A 21,902-nucleotide genomic window follows, 5' to 3' on the forward strand; every position below is an offset into this window, starting at 1 on the left:
TAGAACAAGTTTTCAAAACCTTGTTTTAAATAATTTTGTAACTTTGAAAATAATGGTTTCTGTAGTGATGTCTTTCACACGTGAAGATGAACAATAAAATCATTTATTTACAAGCTATGGCTCTAATTAATTTCTGGCAATTTTCTTACCAAGCTTTAGCTATGGTCTAGAGTCTTCCAGTTGTTTCACATGAACAAATGACGCTCAGTGGACATGCATAACCGGTCCAGGGATAGCATGGGTGACAATTGAATGGAATGTTTGCTCCACCAGTCTTTACATCATATTTCCATTACATTGAACGTAGCAAGGACATTGAACGAGAACCACATTCTGTCTTTATCAAGCACAACACTAATCCTATTGTGATTTTGGGGCAGTTTCTTTGCATAATCCATGGACATGGTTAGGGCTGCTTTACCTCGTTTATCTAGTCACCCGTGCCTAACATCCATCTTTTGGTGCAAAAGTTCCAGCCTGGAGAACACATCGTGAATTTGATTCTTATTATGAAAGTTTGCTTCTTTTGTTTTTAATGAAAAGGCAAATGCTTCCTGAATTTTCCCCAGCGCTTTAATTGAAATGCTTACTGGCCCAATATTTATATCTGCTAGATAAATTGTGTTTTGAATTGTCTGTGGGGGATAGCTCTCTAGACATATATGTCATATGCTGGTATTTGTAAATTGGGGTTATGTTGATATGGCGATTCATTATGTATGCTGCACAAAACAGAGGTGGAGGCATTACATTTTGAAAATGCATGCTTTGCTTTTCCAACTTGATAAGATGACACATCTTTTGTTATTGCTTTTAATTGATAAAATTTTGTGATGCTTTTTACAGCTCATGTGTAGGTGGTATCCAGATTATGTACTAAAATACAGAATATAGCCTATGTTTGTTTGTTTGTTTTAAAAAAAACTAAAGGGACCCTGCCAGCCTCTTCATGTCTTGTGTACAGACTGGCCTACATAAGTGGAATTTGTGGATTTTAATAACCACTCATTTAATGCTAAGATTTTGAATCTGGCAATCAGGAAGTTTTATAACACATCAGAGATTTATAATCGCGAACGCTTGATTGCGCTTTTTAAGAAATATTGTAGAAATTCCTGACATGGAAATATGGCAAAATTTGGTCAAGTCAAACAGATAATTAGTATGTTTGGAAGAATTAAGATGCTCAGTCAGTAAGAATGAAGAGAGGTGTACGGCTTCACATCCTGATCCAGAGATCAACATAAATTGCAAGTGGAAGGGTTTTCTTCAGACATGGAAGAAATCCCCTTTCTTTTCCACCTGCTGATGTACAAGAATGCTTGTATGGAACATTATTTCCCTGTGAAATGAAGAGGGAGATGTTCACAGAAGAGGCCTTGCAAAGGCATGTCACATCTCTCCAGCTTGGAGCAGATCACTGGATTGGGATGATGGTCTTTGGCCGAGTCCCTTTTTAAAATACTAAAATGCTTAATTTAAATTTTTCTTTCCTTCTGAAAAAATGTTTAAATGCTAAAGTTGCTTTTTTTAAAACAAAAAAACAAAAACAAAAATAGAATGCAAGAGCTACAATGAAGAAAATGCAATAAAAGTATCAATTTCTTATTATTTATTCAGGAGATATCACCTAAGCCTCAAAGTCAGAAAAAAAATGAAGCTGATATTAGCAGTTCTGCCAACATTCAGAAATCGGCACTGCTGCCCTCCAACTTGTCTTCAGGAAAGTCTCGCAGCAAGAGATGCAAACAAGAATCTGGAGATTCTGCAGGGTGTCTAAAGCCCCTTAAAACGCCATTTTCCCCAGAGTTAATACAAGTGGAGGATTTGACCCTGGTCTCCCAGCTTCCTTCTTCTGGGATAAATAAAACTAGTGAGCACAGACATTTTAAAACATAACCGTAATTGAGAAGTCATCATTGGTGGGTGGTGGTGGTTTTGTTTTGAATATGGCTTGTTGATCCTAAGTAGATTTTTGAAAAAAAAAAAAAAAAAGCAAGCAAGCAAGAAACAGGACTTCAAGGAAGGTATGTCATGGAGTCTAACAGTAATGTAATTCAATTCACCTGAAAAAAAAAATACAAGAAAAGTTTTCTTGTATCTTTAACATCTGAGGAACAGAAGAAAATTTAAAAGCAACCAACTGCTCTTCCAATTTGCAAAGTTTTCCTTGTCCTGTTGCCTGGAATCTCCTCCCCTCCCCTGTCTCCCCTCCACTTCCTCTCCTCCTACTCTGTCTCTCCTACCCTACCCTAGCCTGTCTCCACTCCTCTCCACTCTACTTCACTCTCCTCTCTTCCCCCTCAGTTTTTCCCAAATTATACCAGGTGACTGATTCAAGACTGATTTTTGGTTTTATTCCTCTTGAGCACACACAATGCCTCAAACTGCACAGAACAGCAAAGCTTTTGTGATCTTGCTGATTAAAGAAGAAGGAGAGCTTTCCCTGTGTTTTTTGTAGCCCGTCTTATCTTCTTCTAGCATGACGAGCCAACTCTTTATTTTCTCCATTACTGGTTAACAGGCAGCGGTATTCCACTTTTGGGATAAAGATCCAAAAGTTGCTTTCTGAGACGAGACCCAGGAATGTATCCCTTGAAATCTCTACCATTTTAGAAGATGCCCAAGCATGTTCAGCATCAACAAAAAAGAGGATTTTTTTTTGTTCCCTTCCTCGTGTCCAACTGCAGCACGCCTTCCCTTGTCCAAAGGTTTAATCCTTTCTCATCTATAGATTATAGGATGTTGGGAGGTGTTTTTATTTTTGTCAAATAGCAGCCTAAACCTTTTACTTTGCTCCCCCAAAATGGTAAAAATGAAGAATCAGAAGAGCTGTTTCCTTGGCCTGCCTTCTAATTGGCACGCACTGAACGAAAACTCAGGATACGATCCAAAAAGAAGTATGTACAAATCCATTCGATTTGGAGAGAATATTTTCACTTAACAGGGCAGGGAATAAGAAATGGATAACCTGAACTAAAGTTATCCTGAAAAAATATGATAAAACATATTCAATGATCATTACTTCCCCAGTAGATGCAACATCGCATAAGTCTATAAGTAATCTTTCCTGAGGGTGATTTGAGTCTCTTTTAAATAGGGAAAGGGAGCAGTTAAAAAAAACAAAACTCCATTTAATAATTAAAACTGTTGCTTTGCTTTGAATGTTTTCCACTGCTTCTTCCCTTTCTTTGATTTTTTTTTTAAATCAAGATCATTTTTAAATAGTTTCCCGTGTGAAATTTTGTGGGCCATATTTCACTAAGGGAAAAAAATACTTTCATTTGGAGCACTGTGCAAGCGTGCTCCAAACAATTTGAAATGGGATGTTCTGCATGCCCTTTTAAATAATAAAAATAAAAATATCTTAGCTTCAGTAATTAGGGATTGTAAGGTACAGCTCTGAAGTGATTTTCATGACTGCACATGCATGAAAATTAACTGCTTTGCTTTGAGTCTCTCATAAGGCTTGAGGTCCAAATATATTTAGCAGAAGGAGCAAACCCTTTCCCACTGAAATTAATGTGATTTTGTAATGTTTAATTTTGTCTGGATGAAACTGTTAACCACAATCATAATTTCTTTCTCCCCATAGGCAAATTCTAGAAGTGTGCTGAAAGAGGACAACTTACTGTCTCTATGGGGAAAGAACTTATGAATAATTGCATAAATAATAAATGTTACTTATAAATACAGATAGTCTTCGACTTAGGACCACAGTTGAGCCCAAAATCTCTGTTGTTAAGTGAATTTTGACCCATTTTACAACCTTCCTTGCCATCATTGTTAAGTGACACAGTAAAGTTGATGGTAACTTGGTTGATAAGTGACTCTGGATTTCCCATTGACACTGCTTGTCAAAAGGTTGCAAAAGGGGACCTTGAGACATAGCAATGGTCATAAGTCTGAACCAGTTGCCAAACATCTAAATTTTGATCATGTGACTATTGGGATGCTGAAAAGGTAACTGAAAAAGGTCATAAGTCACTTATCAGTGCCGCTGTAACTTTGAACGGTCACTAAATGAACTATTATAAGTCGAGGACTACCTGTACAAGATTACAAGATCATATATAAAAAAATAAGTAGGTATTAAACATTGCAGCAGCTCACAGTTATGCTACAAAAGACCAAATAGTAAAAAAAAATCATAGCCAGCAATCCAGTAGTTGATTCTGCTGATATAGTTTACTCATTGCAAAAAATGTCAGCTGCTTAAAACCTGAAGGTAATCCCAATCAGGTTACAGCTAATAACTTAATTTGTTAAATATAGCTAAATACCAAACCAGATTGGAGGCAATTCATCAAAATTAACACTGAACGCATCAGAGCAGTAATTGAAAAGCAACGATTAAATCATCCAATATCCATAAATACAGATTTAAGTAATATAACAGTAATATCTTTATCGACAGCTAACAACGTAGACTGTCTACAGTCTGTCAGCAAAATGATTGATTAACACACGCACACATACACACTGCTTCTAGAAGCCCAGTATTCAGCATACATAGTATTTTTTAAGTGTTCAAAAAAAAAAATTGGGTCGTTTAGTCCTCGATTTGGTATGCTGGCAAAAAGGGTATGCATTGTTTTTACAACATTCTTCAGTTTTATTCAAGAGTTAAAAAGAGAGACATTATATAAACCCACTAGATTAGATGTCTTTAATACTACTCGTGGCCTTTTGTGTCAGCCCGGCTCCAGGTAATCTTATTTTCCTGTAATGATTTTCACAAGTAATTTTTTAGTGATTGCTCCTGTGCTGTTACTCTCAAAAACCTTCCTAGTCAGTTTTATCCTTCCCACCACTTTGGTCGTTTTTAAAGATGTAAATTAGAAATATTTCAAACAACAGCCTGATGATAACCCTTAAAAAGATGATAGCTAGATGAGACGTCTAGTTGTATCTGCTTCGAAACTACATTCCAAGGTCTCTTTTTAGGTGGATCACAGCCAGTGAAGATCCTTAGATCCTTCAAAAATAGCCACGGGAGACGAAGATTACAACACTTAGGGACAAATGTCCTTGCTTCATGATTCTCTAGAAAAAGCGCCCCCCGCCCTTCTCTCCAGTCATTCATGGTAAAGGGTTCTCAATTCATGCCCCAAATGAACCCACCCTCATTACTGGAGGGTAACGTATTTCCCTGTTAATACAGAACCAGAGAGGAACCGAGTACTTAAAATAACGCTTTCACAAGAAGTTGCCTGTCTTAACAAGAGCTGCTGGCTAGTAAGCCAGGCCTTTGTCACACTTAGGGGTATTACTTAACAACGCCTAGAACACAATGTTCATCTGTTAATACTGCATTCTTTCTTTTGTGTAGTTCCCAATGTTGCTCATGTATCCCTTGAGAAGCATGGACTAAGTCTTCCTCTTGACTTAAGCAGTAACTTGGATGTTTCAGCCCTGTTCCCTGGGGAGCCTACCCTATATAGCAAACATCCCAGGCAGGAGAAGGAAGAGAACCAGATTATTAGATGCCATCTTTCCAAAACAGGAACGGATGGCAGAATAGCTCCTGTGGTTCCAGGTAAAATCTCCGTCAATCTTTTTCAAGTGTGTTAAACATGAATGTGCCTTTTCAGGGAGCCACAGGTCTCTGTGTATATGCTTTGATGTGTATCTAGAAAATGCAGTCTGTATGCATGTTTGCAGACTTGTGCATATGTCCAGTTCATTCCCCAGAGAGCAATTGGTTTGAGAGGTTATTGGTGCCAAATCCTTGTATATTGCTCTGTAAGAAAAGGATAATTATTTTAATTTGTAATTATAATTGAGATTGGACAACTCTGTTGTAGCTAGCCTTCATCCTGCTACTGTATTGAGTTCTATGTGGAAGTGACAGTCTTTAGACTGTTTTTAATCTTTTTAGTCCTTGATTTTATGTAAATTTTCCCATACTTAATGCACATTGACAGTCTTTCAGGTCCAAGATGTATAGAAACCTATAGATTAGGTTCACACGTAAAGGTTGATTTGGGTTTAACATGCAATATGATTTCACACAACTTGGTTTATATACTATATTTTATGGTTTGGCATATTTAAACTCAAATCATGAAAGTATGCTTAATCTGTCAACCTCTTACTATGAGACAGCAAGGAATCATTGCCAATCTTTCCAGAAAGAATAATCATTGAACAGAAACTACATTTTATTTTTGGAAATAATATGGCTAAAATTTAAATTTTAGGCTAAAATATGGCTAAAATTTAAATTTGCATCTGTACCATCTTTGACTCTATAGGAACACTGAAAATTGAGAGGAAATCAAAATTGGAAGAAAGATCCACATCTTTACTTGGTATGAACATAAAATTAAGAACTTTTATGGTAATCTTTTTTATCTTTTTTGAAAAATTATCTGTATCACTTATAAATGACCTGTTTTTAATTATTGGTGGCATGGTTTGATAGTTTTGTTTTTTCAAGTTATTTTTGAGGCACTGAGTTATACTTACTAAAGTGAAAAATATAAGGACTGACATTATTTTGTAAATTGGATCAGTTGCTAAACAGATATAATTTCTACTAGTTAATAGACTTGTATTTTTTTGATGTCAAAATGCCACTGAAGTTATGTCTTTCGTATTTTCATTCTCCCTGACATTCTTAAAAAGTGCCAGTTTTGTGCACTCATATATATGCTAAAACAAAAAATGAAGAAACCACATTAGAGCTTAGTGCTATATATATTGGGGTATTTTCATACTTGATTATATTTTACTGCACTATAAATCTTAGTTCCTAGTTTAAAATTGGTCCTTTCACATTTCACTTCTTTTCCCAGTGCTTAAATCCACTTTTATCCAGTTGATCAATTTGTCTTGTTTTTTTCCCCCAGGCAGGATATTGATACTAGATGACGATTATTTTAAGTGAGTTGGGTTCTTTTAAATTAAAACCAATATTTCATTTGCAACGCAGGTAAAAAGAAGGAGAAGGAGAGAACAGAGAAGAAGGAAAAAGAGCTGAAGTCAAAACAGAAGAAGAAGAAAAAGAAAAAAAAGAAATCGAAACAGCATGGTATACCCAACATATAAACAAATGAACAAAACGTGCTCTCATGGTTTCTCATTTGGTGATGCGTTAGATTTTAAAGCAGGTGCTCATAAAATCCCCCAAACGTTGCTTTAAAATGTTTGTTGGCTCTCCTCCAGTTTCAACCTGCTAACTAGTTTTACCTGTCTTCTAGTGTGCACCTTGTGCTTTTTCTTTGACATTTCTTCTCTGAACAACAGTGGGTGCTCCAGTTCACCCCTGCTAAGTCTTCCATGTATTTGATGGTTATCGGAAAGGCTTGAGACCATTTTCTGGGCACTCCTACAAGCAAAAGAATGTATGATTTACTTGACTGGTTTTGCAATATGTCAAGGATCTCTTGTGCTTCTCTCCTGAAATCCGGATATTTATTATATCCCAACGTTCTCTTGACATCTACTCTGATTCTAAGAAGCTTATAACATATAAACTTTGAAGAGCAAGATGGCAGTTGGCATATCCCAGAGGTCTGTTGTTATTTGAAAAGCTTGAACAGGGAAGTGAGAACTGATTCGAACTTCCACCCTTCATTAGACCTTTGAATATAATCACAAGACAGGCTAAACTATGATTTGATGAGACCTGGCATGTCTTTAGTACGTGAACCATAGTTTAAAAGGTGCTTCGGCCAGAACTTCAGTTGTTACTCATGGTTTGTAGAATATTTTCATATTTAGAAAATGAAGAACTGAAGAAAGATTCTCTTGCAGTTGTGTACAGTCAGGAAATTAGAACACCAAAAGAAGAGGAAACCCAAACTCTCCATGAATGGTGGTCCTGATTTTGGACCATTACAGATTTTGACACTATTTTTCAGTACAATTTTGGAGAGGGAGGGAAGGAAGGAAAGAAAGGAAAGAGAGAAAGAGAAGGAAAGAAAGAAAGGTCACCTATTGCCAAGATGGCAGGATATTGGCCACCAGGAAGGAAGAAGAAGCTATGGCTGATAGGATCCAGTCTGCGTCTGTCACCAAGACCAGAAGTTTTATCTTCCAAGCTTTCGGATTTGTGCTGGAGCCCATCTTTAGGGAACTCCTCTCTAACCTAGAGAAGATGGGGTTTAGCATGAATCCGAAAGCTCAGAAGACTAAACCTCTGTTCCCGGTGACCGACCCAGATTAGATCCTGCAATATTATCCTGAGACATGTATATTCATTCTGTGGCTGATAATTGCTTACTGTTCAAATATAAGGCCAAGATTCGGGCCACGTTTGATTTAGCCTATCACGGTCTGGGTTGCCAGTCAGTGGGAAGTTAGCTGACTTCCTGCCCTATATTTTTCTCGATAAATCACTTCATAGCCAACCGATGCAATATCTCAGGCGTTTGAACATTCAGGATTAAAACATTAAAAGTTGCATTTTTGTTCCGTACCCTACATCCTCCTACAGCTGCACCCCTGTGATTTTCTTTTTCAGATTACTCCGACTTCGAGGATAGTTCCCTTGACTACTTCGATGGGTGCTCCTCCCCCTTCACTAGGTCTTCTGGCAGCTCGCTGACTCTCCGCAGCACCACAACGGAGAAGAGCACATCCTATCAGTACCCAAGGGCTATTTTGTCTGTCGATCTCAGCGGGGAAAGTAGGTCTGCGTTGCTCTGCGATACTCTTTCCCGTTTTTCCTGTTAATGTAATGATTCCACTTGCACAGAATTGTTTCCAAGGTACATCGCCCTTCATGCAGACTTTGTTCCTCCAAACGAATAACACATCATTACTTCCTTTCCCCCAAATTTTATTGATTTTTTAAATTAATTACATTTCTTAGTGATTAAAAAAACATCATGTCTGGGTATTTAAGTTGCTTAACAATTCTGATTACATTCTTAATCTTTACCCCGTTTTTTCCCACCCCTGATAAAATAGATCCCATATTTGATAGTATTCTGTGTCTTCTTTCTGCTTAATTTTCAATGTCAATCTTTCCATTTCTACACAATTTAGTATCTTTAACTCTTCATCTTGTGGTGTTTCTTCATGTTTACAATATTGTGCGAATATAATCCTTGCTGCTGTTACAACGTGTAAGACTAAATACACACTTCTTACCTAATTTTTCTGATATTATGCCTAATAAAAAGAGTTCAAGTTTAAAATCTACATATATCATCTTTTCTAGCCACCTGTTCTAGCTCCTTTTTTTTGTTTTAACACAAGTCCACCACATGATAAAATGTGCCTGTCTTTTGATTACACTTTTCCAACATTTGCTAGACATATTTTTAAACATTTTAGCTAACAGCAGGTGGCAAATGCCATCTATAAAGCATTTTATATAGATTTTCTTTATAAGAAGTTGCTATTGTTGATCTATAGTTCCTTTGCCATAAATTTTGCCATTTCTCTAGTTCTATGTTACAACCAAAGTTTTTTTTCCCAAAGTACCATTATGTCTTTTATTTGTTCATCCTACGTTGTTAAATTTAACAAAAAGTTATATACCTACTTAATTAATTTTTCATCAGAACTCAATGGTACCTGATCAGAAGACATTTGTCCCTTATAAAAACCATACTTTATGGTTTTATGGCATCGTTACTTTCTGAGAAGTTTCCATGTCCCTAGTTACTGTGAATAGATTTCCCCTTCTTTAATATTTGTTTTAACAGAGAATTTTTTTAATTTAATTTATGTGGTTGCTAAAATTCAACAGTGGCTTGATGGCACTTAATCAAAATACGCTTGTTTAGAAGTTTTGGTTTTAACATGTGCCATCAAGTAGACATTTTTCCATTGTTCGGCGCTAAGTTGCAGAAGCTCATCGAATGAATTCAGTGTCATACTGATCGCATGGTTTTTGAACACCCTCTGTAATGCAGGTAGTCCTTCTTTAGGCATCACAATTAGGGCAAATGGCTGTCCAGTCTCTTCTTGAAAGCTTCTAGTGGTGGAGCACCCACAACTTCTGGAGGCAAGTCATTCCAATGATTCTGGAAGCAAGTTGTTCTGGAAGCAAGTTGTTCCACTGATTAATTGTTCTAATTGTCAGGAAATTTCTCCTTAGTTCCAGATTGCTTCTCTCCTTAAGTTAGTTCCATCCATTGCTTCTTGTTCTGCCTACTTTGGAGAACAGGTTGTCCCTTTCTTCCTCATGAGACCCTCTCAAATATTGGAAGACTGCTCTCATGTCACCCCCTAGTCTTTCTTTTATGTTATATATATATTTTTTTTGTAAAGACCTTATTTATATTTTTTTAATACCTGTTCATCCAAATCCCCTCCAAATCATCTCGCAGACCTTTCTGATATGGAGTTTTTGGATGACTCTTCCACCGAGAGCTTGCTGTTGAGTGGTGATGAATATAATCAGGATTTTGATTCGACCAATTTTGAAGAGTCCCAAGACGAAGAGGACGCTCTGAACGAAATAGTCAGGTGCATCTGCGAAATGGATGAGGAAAAAGGCTTCATGATTCAGGTAAGAACTGTTTGCAAACCAATTTTCATTGTAGTTTTCACCCAGGTTCTTCGTTGTCACTAGAGCAGAGTAATTTATAGTATTCTGTCCTTGTTGGTAGGATGAATTCCAGGCTGGATCGATCCAGCGGATTTCCAGTCTGCTCACAGATCTTATTGCTAAAACACTCATGGTTCAGACCATGACTGCAAAATGAATTTGTTTGCTTGTTACTGTGAGGTTAGGGAAGCCAAATCTTTTCATTCATGCATATAATTAATGTTATAAAAATATGAGATAGTTGATCAGGAAGATCAGAATTGCAAGGTTTAATTTATGTTAGCCTTACAAAATAATCTGGGCAGGTAGCACAACCAGCCGGATTAATTCTACCTTGTTCTAAAGTTTCATTAACATAAACTTGCAAGTTTAAGAAAGTGGTTTTCTTCCCTGTCACCTTTACATTGTGAGGCTTCTGATCTAAATAAATAAACCTTTACATTCCAAGAACTTTGAAATGTTGGCTTCTGAGACATTTGCCACATCCCCCTAACTTCTCGGGATCTTATTTGACTCTTTCCTTCGCTGTGGCTCTTCTACCAATCTTCTATGCTCATCACCATTATATTGCCTGACAATCATTGAGATAAGGCCAATGTCAACTCATAAACATTTCTATGCCAGTTTTATAGTTGCCAACAGAAAGGGGGGAGGGGGAAAAGAGTTTGAAAAAGCAGTGCAGCAGTTTGGAATTGAAAGTGCATTCCATTCATAACTTGCAGAGATTGTAACTAGGTGACCTGAGTTTCTGTAAGGGCAAACCTCTAATTGGAGAACATGATTGATGACTCCTTTTGTTGGAGAATATGAGCTATGATGCACTCAAAGGGGTGGAGGGAAAACCAGGGTCAAGGGTGACAGTGGATTACCTGTCTCAGAACCGACTTCAACCAGGTCCTGTCGATATGTTCGCTCCTAATAAATTCATTATAGGTTTTGAAGTTTGGCTCGAGGCTCATGATTTAATTCGGGCAATTGCCTGAATCCCGACAGAAAGCCGATTCTTGCTTCTTATTCTGGTTGTCTGGGAATTAATCGCCCCATTTTGAAGTTCTGATAGCCGTTCCCTCCCCATGGACATGCGAACGCATTTTGAATGCTTGACAACCAAACCGCATTCACGACCGTTTGCAGAGTCCTATATTCACATGACTCCGATTTATTTTATTTTTTTCTCAAGAAACTGGCATTAATTTGCAATTTCTGGCAAAAAAAGTCCATGCAGTACAATGGATTCACATAATGACATGGCGGTTACACAGTGATCATAACAAAAGTAATTAAATCAGGCAAACCACTATGACTTATGACTGTAATTCTGGGATCAATTATGGTTGTTAGCCAAGGACTACCTGTAATGGTAAGAAACTGAGAAGTTTCCCAGATATTTTTTTAAAGAAAATATTAGATTATTTCCCATTTGTTGATTCTACCTAATGATTCTTGCAGGCTTTGCCACATTTATTGCTTACCAAATTATCTGCAAATTTCAGGTGAGACAAGTTACTCGACTGAGTTGCTTTTACTGTTAAACAACTACCTAGTCAAAAGGTGGACTTAAATTTTAAGAAAGCAAAAATGATGCAATGCAGCCCTGTAGTAGTGGATCTTAAAAGTAATTATGTTGTTTTATTTGAAGCTACAGGAAGAAACTTAATTAGATTTTGGCCTCTGTATTAGATAGAATCACTCAACGTACAGAAAGTCCTCAACTTACGGATTGGGACCAGAATTTCAGTTGTAAGATAATAGGATCATAAGCAGAGTCACTATGTGACTGAACTTAAATTTTTTTGATTATTTTTATGGGAGTCATAAAGTAAGCCATTATGGTTGTTAAGTGAATCATGTGGTCAGATGCAGCTTCCCCAATAGATGCTCTTTTTTTTTTTTTTGCCAGAAACCGGCAAAAAATATTTCAAACCATATTTTCATAACCCAGGGGTCCCCAAACTTGGCAACTTTAAGACTTGTGGACTTCAACTCACAGAATTCTGGGAGCTGAAGTCCATTAGCCTTAAAGTTGCCATAACCGCAGGACATAACCGCAGGACTGTGCAGCTGGTCAGCCACCCAACTTGCATACAGGTGACCATAAAGGATGTGCAGCAGTCATAAGTTTGAATACAGGCCATAAAGCGCTTTTTCCAAGACCATCATAGCTTTGAACCGTGGTTCAATAAATGGCCATAAACTGTAGAGTATCTGCACTAAAAGAGCACTTGCCAGTAAGAGCTACAATGTGAATGTGCACGATGACATTTTAATTGATGCTTGATTATATCTTCCATCTCCTGCATTTACTTTTCTGCTTGTTCTTATTACTCCCACAGTGTGAAGAGTGCTTGTGTTGGCAGCACAGTGCGTGTATGGGATTGTTGGAAGACAGCATTCCCGAGCAATATATCTGCTACATTTGCAGGGATCCACCTGGTAAGGATACATTTTCAAGATCTTTTCGAACTCATTTCCAAGCTCTGCATTTCATGTTAATATTAGTATTAAGATCACTGTCTACTTCTGTAATGCACTTAGGGAATGCTTGGACAATTAAGCCTACTTTTTATTATTGTTTTCCTGGTGCACTTGCAAAATAGGTTGGCAACTCAACCTTTTCCTACTCTTACCAGCCTAATAAGCCTCTAATGACTGTATCCTGCCACCGGGTGCCAATAAGGTAGTGTTTGTATTCTTGGGGTGTTTATAATTCACAGTGTAATTTGGAGATCAGTCAAAGTTTTAAAACATAACTATGCCACTGAAATGGAATAAGTGTGCAGTAGTAATAACTTTGATTTCCCATACCCTCTGGAATCCTAGGTGGAAAATAGTTGACTTTTTAAAATGTGGAGGCACCATCTGAAGTCATCAAAGCAGTGGTCCCTATATATAGATTTGTTAAAGGGGTGCCACTGATAATAAATACATGCTGGTTGCCAAGCACCCATACATTGGTCGCGTGATTGTGGGGGTGCTGCAATGGTCATAAGTGTGAGAACTGGTCATAAGTCACTTTTCACTGCCATTGTAACTTTGGATGGTCATTAAATCAGTGGTTGCAAGTTGAAGACTACCCTGTATCTGTTTTTGAAAGAACAGACTTCTTAAACATCGGTACATGTTTTGTGTATTCTGTGTGTTTGTGTTTGTGTTTGTGTGTGTGTGTATATGTTCTACATTGTATGTGTCCAAAATTTATGGTTATAATGCTTTGAATATTATTGTGGTGCTATTCTGTTGTGACCTGCACTCCTGTCTTTCTATATAGGGAACTCATCTGGATTTAAAACATTGAATCAATGTATTATGAATGTGTGAGTGGACTTCTGGGTGTTTTAAATCCTGATAAACAGAGAACATTCCATTGTTTTAGCAACTTTTGAAAAAAAAAATTAAATAAATGCTTACTTCCCACTTGTACATTTTTCCTACTGAAATTTGATCACTTTTGATTATAATTGGTCAAGAATAACTTTCTGGGAATTTTGGTGTTATAATAAAAGTCACACTTTCATGTTTTCTCCAGGTCAGAGATGGAGTGCCAAATATCTCTGTGACAAAGACTGGTTGAATAATGGCCACATGTGTGGCTTGTCATTCTTAAAAGAGAATTATTCTCATTTAAATGCCAAAAAGATTGTGTCAACGCATCGCCTTCTGGCGGACGTCTATGGTGTTACAGAAATATTACATGGACTACAGCTGAAGATTGGAATACTAAAGTAAGCGTATCCTGTGGTTCTGTAATTTCTATGTTATTTTGAGGATTACTTATGCACTGATATTGCAAAGGATTTCCCTCTCAATCAATTATTTCTATTAATGATATGAAGTATCCAATCTGATACTTTAGATCAGTGTTTTTCAATCTTAGTAGCTTTGACACGTGTGGACTTCAACTCTCAGAATTCTCCAGCCAGCACGGGGAATTAAAATAGCCAAGGTTGAAAAACACTGCTTCAGATGTTTCCTCAGGGAAACCCCTCATTGTAATCAACATTTCATTTTTTTAAAATGAAATCTTAAGCAATTTTTTTTTTTTTTTGGCTTCCTTTCTAGTAAGACACTGTGTCAGGATTCCGGCAGTTACTCCAATTAAATCATGAGCCTCGAGCCACACTCCCAAAACTAAAAAGGTTTTATTAGAAGTTAACATTCCGGCATTAGCCTGGGCATAGCCAAATCAGATACATAATTCACTGTCACCCTTGATCCTGCTTCCCCTCCACACCCCTCTGGTTGTATCATCCAACAAAACACGTCCATAGCCAAGAGTCATCAATCATGCTGTCCAATTAGATTTTTGCGATTCAGAAGCTTCAGTCATCTAATCAGTCTCTGAAGAAAATATGAATGGAATGTACTTTCGATTCCACACTGCTGCCTGCTCTTTGAAAACCCTCCCCTTCTTTCTGTTGACAACTATAAAATGTGTATCCAAAATGTTTTATGAGTTGACACACTCCTTACGTGACTTGATCCTTTTATTAGTTTCACCCGCATTAATCATCTTCTTCTTTTTTTACCTCAGAAACAAGTATCACCCTGATCTTCATCTCTGGGCTTGCACCGGTGTGCGGAAGGATCACGACCAAATCACTGTTGGAATAGAAAGAAGGGTTGTAACTGTGCCTGAAGCCGTTAACCCTTCGGGAAGGACGTGTCATAGTCAAAATCATAAAGAGCCCCCTCGCTTAGCTCCAAAGATGGAAGAAACCTACATCAGAAGTGAACACAGTTACCAGAAACCAAGTTTTGGTCAGGATTGCAAACCGGTGGTTGATCCCACCAGCTCGGAGGATGACGATGCCAGTAGTTTTGAACAGAACCAGGAGCATCTCTTAGAAGAGAAAAACTGTTTACAACATTCATCTACAGAAGATGGTTTGGGCCATCAGGTAAATCAACCTGTTCATCTGTGGCACCTTTTAGGATTACGAAGACAAAAAAACCCCCAAGAGTCTTCTAACCCAGGAGAACATTGTGTGTGCCGTGGCATTATCAGGCAAATGAAGCATTTTATGGGATTTGCGTCATTTATTTGATAATGCTGTGACAAAACGACATCGCTCCCCATGTTCCCCTTGCCTTCGATCACTTAAATGTCAACAAACACGTTCATGCATCTGATAAACGGAACTTGAGTCTATGTAGGTTTATAAAATTATATACTAATATTTTTGAGAGGTCCTTAGTGCTCTCTTGAATTTGGTTGTTTTCTTGCAGGCGTTTCATAACCCACATTAAGTAATATCACTGCTATTTTTTGTTGTTGTTTTTACTGTAACACACTAGTTGCATGAAATACGCTGATAGGCAAAAAGACCTTGGAAAGAAGAAGTGAAATGATGCTTCCTGTTGTCCACCAAGGATACAAGATAAATTAGAAATTGTATTGGGCAGAGAAATGTGCTCAATGTAGCTAGATGTGAGAAAATCCCTTAATTTTGGAAGCATTTATAAACAGGATTAGAAATTCCTCATCTTGAAAGGTTGGAGGAAGAGTTTAAGGGTGCTTCTGGTTTGTCCTCTGGGGGAGAACTATGCAAGGAAAGAGATTGTGTCACTCCAGGGCAAAAGGAAAAGGCCAAATAGGGCAACTTAGCCTGTAAGGTAGTCCTTGACTTACAACCATTCTTTTAAGTGACCATTTGATGTTACAACGGCACTGAAAAAAAGTGATTTATGATCGTTTTCACTCTTACTATTGCAGCATACCCACAGTCATATCATCAAAATTCAGATGTTTGGCAACTGCCAGGTATTTGTGGCAGTGCCCTGAGGTCATGTGATCATCTTTTGCGACCTTCCAACAAACAAAGTCAATGGGGAAGCCAGATTCACTCAACAACCGTGTTACTAACTTAACAAGTGCAGTGACTCACTTAACAATTGTAGCAAGAAAGGTCATAGAATGGAGCATATTTCTCTTAAGGTTAGGGTCTTGTCTTGGTTAGCAACATAAATGTTGGGTTCAGTTGTGTTCATAAGTTGAGGACTATGCATATTCTTGTGCTTTGTTTCTGTGTTGACCATTAGAGGCAAAAGTGTCTCTAGACTCCAGTTATGGCTACTCCAAAGTAAGTAAGTAGAAATAGACTTATCCAAAGAATCCTTTCCAGCTAGAGATCTGAATTGAAAAATGATCAAACTTTGGGATAACTTATTTTTTAACATTTTTATGGTAGAAGCAGAAGCCTATTAGAGGTTTGGCTCTGTCCCATAATAAAGTTCGCCAGTATTTCTAGGTCAGTCACCCATAAATCTTTTCTAAGAGTTCATTCCTTCAAGGAGGAATCAGAAAAAGAGGAATGCATTTCAAAGGTCTTCTAGCTGGACCATTCCTTTTACCTCCATGATTTTCAAATTTTCATGCACGTATCCTTCTTCGTTTATTCCAATGTCACGGTGGTCATTGTGCCAGGATAAAGGAGATGGAGAGTTGTTTGTTTTGCTTTACTGCAGACTTTTATCATTCACGGCAGTATTCTGACATAGCTACCTTTTACTTTTCTACCTGATTCACTTTGTGCCCCATGTATTTTTGTTGTTCCTCTTGCTTTCATTCTTCTCTACAAAGTCCTCTTTGCGTGTCCTTTTTGATCATAAAGGATACACATTTGTAGTCATATCTGTGTGTCCTATGTAAACGTACATCCTAAGTGTTTTTCTTCCCTCTCCATCCATCCAGACAACTGGTGGGAGCAAGTTATGTTGTGGAATTGGTACAAACAAGCCGCCTTCTATTCACGAATCTGGCCTTTGGATGGGAGGAGAGAGAGAGACAGAGACAAAGAGTCAAAGAATGATTGATGCTCTTTCTACATTTGATTGGGCATTACAGAATTTAGTAGAATGCTTGAGCTTTGCTGTGCATTTGAGTCATCAATTTTTATATAACTTAGAAGGTTGAGAGGGACCACTTCATGAACCTTGACAATCAAGCTGCTCCCATTGTGTTGTTTCCACATGATTGGATATCTGAATTGGCAAAACCTTGGCTGGATTTCTTATTTCTGCTACTGGGTCACTGATATGTGAAGAGCCACTACAGTCAGCAAGAAATTCCTGTGGCTAATATTTCTGAATAACAGGAACTGTTCAAAAACCATTTTCTTCTGCCGTTTTATTGGCATAAAGGTAGCAGCTTTTTAAAAAGGGCAAAAAAAATCTCCATACATGTAGTAAACTTTAAATTGCCAGTTGGTTTTCAGTTAAGCATCTGCATGTCTTTGGGGAAATATTATAATTGGTGGTGGATTCATTTTTCCTAGAATATATTTTGGTTGTCAACCCCATTTGCTGAGAAATCCCCAGGGTCTTGAATCTTATGATTTCTATCAAGTACTATAGGTAGTGTTGTGGTTCGCTGGCAGCAGGTGTGGACAGCAGAGGTCTCTGATAGTGAAGAATCGGATATGGGGCCTGCGTGTGATGCCGGGATGGGGCCAGGACTATCGGAGAGTGGGGTGCTGCCTTCAGAGCTTGTGGAGTCTGGCAGCAGTGACACAGAAGACCCCAGGGAGCCTGTGACCAGTGTGCGTGAACGCAGGACTGCTCGAAGGAAAGAGCAGCTGAAGCAGCAAGGGCGACTTGGGAGTAAGGCTGGAAGGTGATGGCCTCCCATAAGGGATAAAAACCAGCCCTCGGGGATGTGTTCTTTGCAGGAAGCAAAGAAGTTCGTTAGACTCAGAGTCCCTGTTGAAGCCCTCCTTACCTCGGTTTGTTTTTGAAGCTTCTGTCAGTGGATATTTAATCAGTAATCAATCTTCTGTTCTTGGCAGCCTTTTGCAACCTTGAAAGAGCTTGCTTTTGATATTGATATTAGATTTTGATTTTGATATTAGATTTAAATGTCCCTTGACTGGGAATGCACTGAATTCCCAGCGCCACATTAAAAAGGGGTTGCTTTTATACACAGTTTGTGTTTGTTTAATTTGAACAAGGCTTGGGTCAGAACAGATAGTTTTCAACTTATGACCACAATTGAATCCAAAATTTCCATTGCTAACCAAAGGCAGTTGTTAAAGTGATTTTTTTACCCCATTGTATGACCTTTCTTGCCCCAGTGGTTAAGCAAACCACAGCAGTTGTTAAGTTAGTAACATAGTCGTTAAATGAATCTGGCTTCCCAATTGACTTTGCTTGTCAAAAGGTGGGGAGAATGTTCTGAGGGTGTCTCCACACCCCCACACCCCCCAAAAAAGACAACTGGATTTTCTTGTGTTTTTTTCCCTTGAAAATGTTTCACTTCTCAACCAAGGAGATTCTTTCATTCTTTAGTTCTAACTGAAGCTTCTAGTGTCTTCTAGGTGAAGAAGCTGCCTGGATGAAAAGCGACACGTTTTTTTTTTGTGGGGGGGGCAGGGAAACACTAAAAAAGTCCAGCTGCCTTTTGGAAAAAGCACCTGTGGGAGAACCATGACCTGGATGACTGAGAATCTCCATTGATAGTCACAAAAGAGTGACCGGGACATTGAAACCGTCATAAATACATGCCAGTTTCCATGTGCCTGAATTTTGATCACATGACTATGGGGCTGCTGCAAAAGTTATAAGTGTGAAAAACAATCATAGTGTATCACTATTGTTGAATGCACACTGAGAGCTTCTGCACAGAAGACATTCCTTGTGTTGTCTAATCATACTTGGCCAATAAAGAATTCTATTCCTATTCTACTTTACCATTTTCTACTCTATTCTCCTCTACTCTATTCTACTCATTTTCTGCTCTATTCTTTATTTTACTTCTATTCTGTTCTATTCTATTCATTTTCTACTCTACTCTTCTCTACTTTGCTTCTGCTCTATTTTACTCTACTTCTATTCTATTTTATTTTTCTACTCCTCTTCTGTTCTCCTCTATTCATTTTCTACTCTACTTCTGCTCTATTTTACTCTGCTTCTATTCATTTTCTACTCTATTCTTCCCTACTCTACTTCTGTTCTATTCTGTTCTGTTCACTTTTTGCAAGACCGTTGTAACTTCAAACGTTCTCTAAACCAATGGCTGTAAGTTGAGGACTTCCTGTACCATATTTTATCATTTCCATTATGAAAACCGTTAACTGATTCTCTTTGCAATGGAGGAAATTGCCTTAGCTGACCCCACCGTTTCTGCTGAGTCATTGAGAAGCAGCCAATCTTATTTCGTCCCCCTGCAAAGGCCACTTGAGGGTCACCGATGTTGTGGAACTGTTTTGATAACCTGGTTTTCTCTTGCGGTCACTGCACAGAGGCATTCAGCTGAAGGGAACACTGTGTTTGTATTCAACGAAAAAAGAGGAGCCGAGGAACACGTGGACGCTCGTCTTCAGTGGCAGCTAAACCTCCTTTCCCACATAGAAAGTGTGCAGAACGAAGTCACTACTAGAATGGACGTGATTGAGAAGGAAGTCGATGGTAACTATTTTAAGGCTGAGCTTTAATGCGGGACACTCTCTCTTTCCCAGACTCTTTCGTTTGCGTAGCATAACAGGTATAAAATGTGCTGGACAAAATGAATTTTGGATTTTTAGCTCGAGACCCAAAGGCGCAAAGATGCGCCCACGGGGGCTCGTCTGGGGTTTGCCAAGTTCTCTATCCCACCTGGCTTTTACATTTAAAAACAGTCTAGCTATAAATAGGTCTCATTCGGTTTTTATCTCATCTTCTGTTGTTTTTCGTAAGTAACTCAAGGTGGCAAATGTATCAAATATACCTTCCTTTTCCCATTTTCCCCCAAACAACAGTCTTGTGAGGTGGCTTGGGCTCTCAGAGAGCGACTAGGAAGTCACACTCATTGTATCCTGGTGATTGGCCCAAGCCCCCTCCCCCCCGCCTGCTTTCATACGTCAGGTGGAACTAGAACTCACTGTCTCCTGGTGATTGGCCAAGGTCACTTAACTAACTCATGCTTAAGAAGGGACTAGAACTCACTGTCTCCTGGTGATTGGCCCAAGGTCACTTAGCTGACTCATGCTTGAGGAGGGACTAGAACTCACTGTCTCCTGGTGATTGGCCCAAGGTCACTTAGCTGACTCATGCTTGAGGAGGGACTAGAACTCACTGTCTCCTGGTGATTGGCCCAAGGTCACTTAGCTGACTCATGCTTGAGGAGGGACTAGAACTCACTGTCTCCTGGTGATTGGCCCAAGGTCACTTAGCTGACTCATGCTTGAGGGACTAGAACTCACTGTCTCCTGGTGATTGGCCCAAGGTCACTTAGCTGACTCATGCTTGAGGAGGGACTAGAACTCACTGTCACCTGGTGATTGGCCCAAGGTCACTTAGCTGACTCATGCTTGAGGAGGGACTAGAACTCACTGTCACCTGGTGATTGGCCCAAGGTCGCTTAGTGTGATGACCCAGGGTGGGGATACAAAATAAACACAGTCACAAAAACCCGCCGAAGCCCCTTCGATTTCTTCACTTTGCTTCCAAACTCCAAATATCCTTGACGGAAGACAAGAAACTCCCACACAGTTCCAAGAAGGAGGAAAAAAGCAACACAAACCAGGCAAGATAAGGGCTGGAGGAGTCCACAGATAACAACACACACTGGGAAGGATGCCAAATTCAGAAAGGAACCATAAACTAGAGATATTTCCATGCTTGGTTTCCAGCCGTACGCATGTCCCTCCTCTTATTCAGTTGTCACAGCTGCAGCCCGTGAAGAGGATCAAGGCCCTCTCCTCCTGAGTAGACCACGTCTCTCCCTTATCCTCTCCTCCCTGCATGCCCTAGGATGGAGAGGGGATGGGCCTGGATCCTCCTCGGACTGCCCAGCCGGCCTCTGCCCTTCCCCAGCCTCCTCCACAACCTCTGGAGCCACACTTCCACTCCCTGTCAGCTGTTTCTCCTCTCCCTCAGAGTCAATTTCCACCAGGGACATGACACTTAGTAGGCTTTTATGCCTGAGGAGGAGCTAGAACTAACAGTCTCCTGGTGATTGGCCCAGTGTTACTCAGCCAGCTTTTGTGCTTGAGGAGGAACTAGAACTCACTCACTCCTAGAGATTGGTCCAAGTTCGTCGAGCTGATTTTCATACTCATAGTTTCCTGGTTTTTAGACCAGCACCTTCACCACTATACCAAATTGTCAGACCACAGTGGTTGACGTTGGAATGGCACAGAGCAAAGGGCTCGAATTGCCTTCGTTCCTAGGAATGTCTCTAGAGCCCAGAAGAAAAAAACCTGTGGAGGAGCACTGGTGGAGGATGATTAAAATCTACCTGTTATTGGTCTGTACAAAAGGTGAGGCCACATGGCTGGGATCCTGTAGCGTGTTTCAAACACAGAATTACCGATAGCCCTCGATTTAAAACCATTCAGACTTGCAACAGCACTGAAAAAAGTAACTTAGAATCAAGTGCTCACTCTTACGATGGATGCAGCATTCCCTCCCACACCCC

The 21,902-nt window shown here is 39.1% G+C and overlaps 1 protein-coding gene across 6 annotated transcripts in view; it reads left to right on the forward strand.

Moving 5' to 3' along the window:
• The window catches only part of PHF20L1 (PHD finger protein 20 like 1), a 58,181-nt gene that overhangs the window by 32,630 nt on the left and 3,649 nt on the right, over positions 1-21,902 (forward strand). For 4 of the 6 annotated variants that reach the window (XM_087931723.1, XM_087931725.1, XM_087931728.1 and 1 more), the window contains 10 exons: positions 1,621-1,873; positions 5,333-5,539; positions 6,258-6,314; positions 6,938-7,036; positions 8,471-8,635; positions 10,290-10,471; positions 12,844-12,943; positions 14,037-14,232; positions 15,042-15,408; positions 19,747-19,912. In XM_087931723.1, coding sequence (XP_087787849.1) covers positions 1,621-1,873; positions 5,333-5,539; positions 6,258-6,314; positions 6,938-7,036; positions 8,471-8,635; positions 10,290-10,471; positions 12,844-12,943; positions 14,037-14,232; positions 15,042-15,408; positions 19,747-19,912 — 1,792 coding nt within the window. The remainder of the gene's footprint in view (positions 1-1,620; positions 1,874-5,332; positions 5,540-6,257; positions 6,315-6,937; positions 7,037-8,470; positions 8,636-10,289; positions 10,472-12,843; positions 12,944-14,036; positions 14,233-15,041; positions 15,409-19,746; positions 19,913-21,902) is intronic. The other 2 variants (XM_087931724.1, XM_087931727.1) reach the window with 1 other exon arrangement.

Source organism: Pseudonaja textilis, chromosome 3, assembly GCF_049901715.1.
Source record: "Pseudonaja textilis isolate UNSWEBS1 chromosome 3, rPseTex1.2, whole genome shotgun sequence".
Lineage (NCBI taxonomy): Eukaryota > Metazoa > Chordata > Lepidosauria > Squamata > Elapidae > Pseudonaja > Pseudonaja textilis.